At 55.1% G+C, this 6,000-nt stretch overlaps 1 protein-coding gene across 1 annotated transcript in view; it reads left to right on the forward strand.

Annotated features, from left to right (window-relative positions):
- Positions 1-5,790, forward strand: part of TBX4 (T-box transcription factor 4) — a 31,096-nt gene extending 25,306 nt beyond the window's left edge. The window contains exons 6-9 of the mRNA XM_030881821.3: positions 544-696; positions 1,627-1,715; positions 1,848-2,083; positions 4,005-5,790. Of these exons, the coding sequence (XP_030737681.1) occupies positions 544-696; positions 1,627-1,715; positions 1,848-2,083; positions 4,005-4,636 (1,110 nt within the window). The 3' untranslated portion in view covers positions 4,637-5,790. The remainder of the gene's footprint in view (positions 1-543; positions 697-1,626; positions 1,716-1,847; positions 2,084-4,004) is intronic.
- Positions 5,791-6,000: the final 210 nt, after the last annotated feature.

The raw sequence follows: 6,000 nt of genomic DNA on the forward strand, positions 1-6,000 counted from the left end.
ACAAATGTGAGAGGAGGGGCTGAGCGCCGCCCACCGCTGACAACTCTCCAAAAGGCAGGTCCCTCATAAGTGGGGAGGGGTGAGCAGGGGAAGAAGAGCTGGATAGGACAGCGGGAGGCCCGGGGAAGAGTCAGCCTGCCGGGCTGCGCGCTGAGGCTCAGAGAAGTCGAGGGACTTGCCTGAGGTCACACAGTGAGTCAGTGGCACCTGGACTTTCGCCTACAGCTCAGAATTCCACCAACTACACTGTGCTGAGTTCATTGGGGCTTTTAAATGGTTGTGTCCCCATTTCCACACTGAAGGGTCTGTAGCATCCGGGAGGTCCTGGGACCAGGAGTTGGTGCTGGAGCAGAGTCCAAGTGGGGCCAGGGGCCTGGTTCTTCAACCTTCAAGGGAGGTTTGGACCTTTCTGGGCTCAGCCCCTGTGGTCAGGCCCTGGAGCCCGGGTGTTTAGGACAAGGAAAGCCAGCCCCAGGCCAGCTGAATGAGGCCGAAGACAAGAGGGTGGGGACCCGGAGCTCAGAGGAGACCCTTCTCTTCCAGATCATCCTCAACTCCATGCACAAGTACCAGCCGCGGCTACACATCGTGAAGGCTGATGAGAACAATGCTTTTGGCTCCAAAAACACAGCTTTCTGCACCCACGTGTTCCCAGAAACTTCCTTCATCTCTGTGACCTCCTACCAGAATCACAAGGTACAGCACCCCCACAGAGGCAGGAAGTGAAGCCCCGTTGCAGCAGGGCTGAGGCAGGCAGGGAAGGCGCCTCAGGAACCTGCTAAACCCTGCAGAGCAGTGAGAAATGGAGTGATGTGCAGGAAAGGAGACCAGATCCCTGAACCCCCAGCACAGAGTAACTGTGGTCTCTGCGCTGGGGATGGACAGAGTTGGCAACTGTAAAGATCGGGAGCGTGGAGCTTGCCCTGTGGCTCAGTGCTGGGCCCTTTCGTTCTACAGTCTTCTTCTCCCGGGTGGGATTCTGCACCTGCAGAGAGAAGGGGATGGAACAGGGAGAGGAGCCCTGGGGCACTGCCAGCTGTGTGGGAGCAGCTGACTGAGCCATCTGGAGGCCCTTCCCAGGCAGCGGTCACAGGGTCCTGGCATGTCCTGGCCCACCTTCCACCCCAGGCCGACCACCCCAAACTGCCTCCCGATCCCCTCCCGGGCCACTCTCCCCTGCCCCCCGCCTTTGCCCACGCCATCCTTCTCAGAAGGCTTTCACATTTGCACAGTGGGACTGGCCAGATCAGGGGAAGGATCTTAGGCAGAAGAGTGACAGAGTCAGGTCTGCATTTAGAAGAGTCACGCAGAACCTGATGTGGCATTTGCACTAGAGGGGGATGATGTGCAGGGGAAGCTGCTACAGGCCGCTGGGAGAGGATGATGAGGGGCTGAATCGAGGTAGCACAGCCGGCGGGAGAGCGGGAGACAGAACCAGAGGTTCTGCTGCAAGTGGAAGGGATAGGAGCCGGCCACGTGAAGGGCAAGGCCAAGGAGGCCTCAGCAAGACGCAACTTCCCCAGACACTGCCGGGGGTTCCGAATGTGCCCGGGGTCGGGGAGGAGGGCCAGAGGCCAGCCCAGTCCTCTCCCCGCAGTGACTCTACCGTGTATCCTGTCCTGACAGATCACACAGCTGAAAATTGAGAACAACCCTTTTGCCAAGGGGTTCCGGGGCAGTGACGACAGTGACCTGCGCGTGGCCCGGCTGCAGAGGTGGGGCTGCTCCGGCCTGGGGGTGGGGCGGGTGGACCGGGTGTCCCGGGTTCAAGCACAGAGACTCCGTAACCCTCAAGGTATCTCCACTCCCTTCCCGTGTCCCGCTGACTGTCCTCCCCTCTCCTCCAGCAAAGAATATCCCGTGATCTCCAAAAGCATCATGAGGCAGAGGCTAGTCTCCACCCAGCTGGCATCCAAGCCTGACGTCAGCCCCCTGCATGGGGCTCACCAGGCGCTCCAGCACTACCAGTACGAGAACGGGGCTCACATGCAGTTCGCTGCAGCTGAGCCCCAGGACCTTCCCCTCAACACCTTCCCAGCCCAGAGGGACTCCAGCCTCTTCTATCACTGCCTGAAAAGACGAGGTACCTCTCTCCTGGTCTAGAAGCCCTGGAGGGTCAGGGGGTGACACTCTCCCCACAGACACTGCCCACTGCACATGTGATCACGCATGGGTGCACACACACACACACACACACACACACACACACCTGGTTATTGTGTGGCCTGGGAGAGCGAGCCTGAAGGGTTGGGGACCGTGGCCAGGCTCAGTGCAGGGATACGCTTCTTGCTTTCCACGCAGCCCTCAGAACCCTCACAGGCAGCTTGCGGCCTTGGTGTCCCCAGACACCGGTACCCCTCCCTGGCCCCAGGTGCTGCTTTCAGCAGGGTGGGCAGAGGACACGAGTCAGCCAGGCTCTGTCTCTAGGTGTGGGAGGAGGTGGAAGCGTCACAATCCCGAGGTTTCCACTTAGGGAGGCGACCTCCATCCTAACACAGGGAGTCCCTAGCACAGGCTCCCCACCGCATCACACCAGATCTGCAAAGGCTTCTTGAAAGTGGCAGGGAGCTGTTGTGGATGCAGACTGGGGACCAGGAAGACAGGCAACAGACTTGTCCGTGCTGGCTTCTTTGTGAGGAAGAGGAGCCCTGAGCCGAGAACCAGATGTGCTCTGGTGCCAGGTCTCGATTTTTCCCTCTATAAAATATGAATGATCAGTGTTATTACACCAGAAGTCCTCACAGGGCCACTGAATTGTCTTGGGAATGAGTTTGGGGACTTTTGCTTGCAATCCAGAATGTTCTCTCAGCCCAGCTCCTAGGGACCAGCCAGGCAGGCCCCTGAGTACCCACCACACCAGGTCCAGTAGAACTAGTGACCTAGAGCAGGGGCTGGCAAACTGTGGCCTTTGGACCAAATCTGGCCTGCTGTCTGTTTTTGTTCAGCCTGTGAGTCATACAAAATGGTTTTTACATTTTAAATAGTTGAAAAAAGTCAAGACTCTTTCATGATACATGAACATTATATGAAATTCAAAGTTTGGTATCCATAAATAAAGTCTTACTGGAACACAGCCAAACACATTTATTTACCTACTGTCTGTGGCCTCTTTCCTGTTGAGAATCCCTAGAGAAAACAGCAGGAGGGAGACCAAGACAAGCGACCCGACAAGTGTTCTTAAATTTGTTGAGTGGGCTGCCGCCCAAGTCCTCAGGCCTGGGTCATCCCTGTATCCCAGGGGAGCCCGTGCTGGTCCAGAGAGTCAAGCCCTCATGCTTGAGGATGTTGAAAGACACACACCCATGGTCTGGAGCAGTTAATGTCACGTTTCCTGAGACAGAGTATTAGCTTAGCCTTAAAAGTACCAGTCACCTTTTACTTATTAACAGCTCCATTTCTTAATTGTGTAAACGCTGTTAGGTTGGAATCTGTGTAATTACAATCTGATGGGGCTTCTTTGAACACAGGGAGGGTGTACTTCCTCCTCTAAAAGCAATGGGAGCGTGCCTGTGAGTAGCTTTGTCTCGCTAGAGCCTTCCTGGGAGTGGAGGATTGAGGCCGAAGCATGGAGGCTTTAATTTTCTGGCTAATTCAGGCAGATGTAGCCTCCGGGCCCGGTTTGGGCTGGCAGGGGCTTGCACTTTCCTTGGCCAGGGTGGGCCTAGCCTAAGAGTGCCAGTGCACATTGAGGCCTTTTACCATCCCCAAGAGTCAGGGTGGCAAAGGATCAAAGCTATCCACTGCCGGGCTAAACACATCGCTCAGCGTCCAGTGATGCAGCGCGCCCCGTGGCCTTTGAGCGTGCCCATGATCGGACCACTTCTTGGCTGCGGCCGCCCTTGAAAAGCTGTAGCTGATTAAAATGGTTCTGGGAGTGCCGTGGTAGCGTGGGGCAGTGGGGGCCCTGAATGACAAGGATGGGCTGTCCTAGCATCCAGCGGGGGTATTCGGGGCCCTGGGCTGGCGGAAATGGCTCTTCCTGAGGTTTCTTTGTCTTCCGGCAGACAGTGCCCGCCACCTGGACTTACCCTGCAAAAGATCTTATCTGGAAGCTCCCACTGCAGTGGGGGAGGATCATTATTTCCGGTCTCCCCCTCCCTACGACCAACAGATGCTGAGCCCCTCCTACTGCAGTGAGGTGACCCCACGAGAAGCCTGCATGTACTCAGGTTCAGGGACCGAGATCGCCGGTGTGTCCGGGGTGGACGACTTGCCCCCGCCCCCACTGAGCTGTAACATGTGGACGTCAGTGTCGCCGTACACGAGCTACAGCGTTCAGACCGTGGAGACTGTGCCTTACCAGTCCTTCCCCACGCACTTCACCGCCACCACTATGATGCCCCGGCTGCCCCCCATCTCGGCTCCGAGCTCCCAGCCGCCCGGAAGTGCCCACTTCAGCGTCTACAATCAGCTCTCACAGTCTCAGGTCCGAGAGCGAGAGCGGGGGCCCGGCGCCTCCTTCCCGAGGGAGCGCGGCTTCCCCGGCACTGGCACCGCGTGCGAGCGGAAGCCGCCCTCGCCGCACCTGAATGCTGCCAACGAGTTTCTCTACTCGCAGAGCTTCTCCTTGTCCCGGGAAGCCTCCTTACAGTATCATTCAGGAATGGGGACTGTCGAGAACTGGACTGACGGATGACTCTCAGGGCCCGCCCACAGCCCCAGTACCGGGTTGACCCAGCATTAACCTCTGAGGGTGGCGTGCACTACCAAGAAACACAGGAAGGTATCATAAAGGGTGGGGTGCGAGTGCGCGTGAGCGTTTCTTTGGAGGGCATCTATCTTCTGACATAAGACTGAGGCCATGACAAAGGGAAAAACACACTATCTCGGAAGTGATTTTGGCTGCAGGACCTGGATCCACTGTTATCTGATATCTCTTGACATGCCCATGGATGGGATGGGAGTGGAGAGTTCAGGTGGTGAGGTCTCTCCCGCAGGGGAAGTCGGGGTGGGAGGGGTCTCTGCACATCTTAAGAGTCCTGGCCTTGCAAGGGAGCTGAGAATCTTGTTTTGGGAGCAGGAGGCCCATTCCTTTGGCTTCCGGAGATTCTGTGAGACCACCTGAGAGCTGGGCTCAGCTAAGCCACGAAGCCCTTCTGGGAGAGGAGCGCTGACTGCTCAGTTAGTGGCCCGGAAATTGATCCCCGGAGCTCTGAGGTCTGAGGGACAATTTTTAGAGAGAGAGTCATGGGCGAAGTGCCACCTGATGGGTATTAAAACATTGCTTTTTCCTTCAAGAGGAGGGAAAACACAACCAGTAGCATCTCTGGCATCATTCAGGTTTTCTTATAACGTACAAAGCCCTTCCCCCTCCGTCCCCAGTATACAGCCCCTCACCCTCTCTGGTGCGCGAGACTCACCTCTCAGGCCCCATCTGCGTCCTACGACTGGCCAGTAGGAAGCACACTTGACCTAGCAGTGTCCCCAGGAGACCACACTGGAGCTGCTGCCCAGCAGCTCTAGAGCCCGTTCTGCTCCCAGAAAATCCTCGCCTCTGGAGCAAGAAAGCCCAACAGAAATAAAAATGAGAACTCAGAAGACATTCATTTCTTCCAGTGAATTCAGCCAGTGAGCTCAGAGGAGCAAGGATGATAATTCTTCTCCAGGGAGGTGGATCTCGTCCTCAGCTCAGCTCTTTAGCATTGAAAGTCACCAGACCGTCCCTGTGGCTGGTGTGAACTCTGTAATCAAATTTGGGAAATCACTAAACTCTTTGCATGCTGAATAGCTATTTATATATTATATAAATAAATAAATAAAATAAAATATATAAATATATATATCTCACAAATGCAGGCCACATGTCCAATTCAGCTTTGCTTTTTTACAAATGAATAAACTTAATAAAATGAACGTTGGAGAGGGTGTTTGGAAAGACATCTATTTAAATCTTTATTACACATTTGATGTTAAAAACAAAGAATGGTTTAGATAAAACATACAAATAAATAATTATATATAAACACACACACACTACAGATTACACTTTATTAGAAGACA

The sequence above is a fragment of the Globicephala melas genome, chromosome 20 (genome assembly GCF_963455315.2).
Source record: "Globicephala melas chromosome 20, mGloMel1.2, whole genome shotgun sequence".
Classification (NCBI taxonomy): Eukaryota; Metazoa; Chordata; class Mammalia; order Artiodactyla; family Delphinidae; genus Globicephala; species Globicephala melas.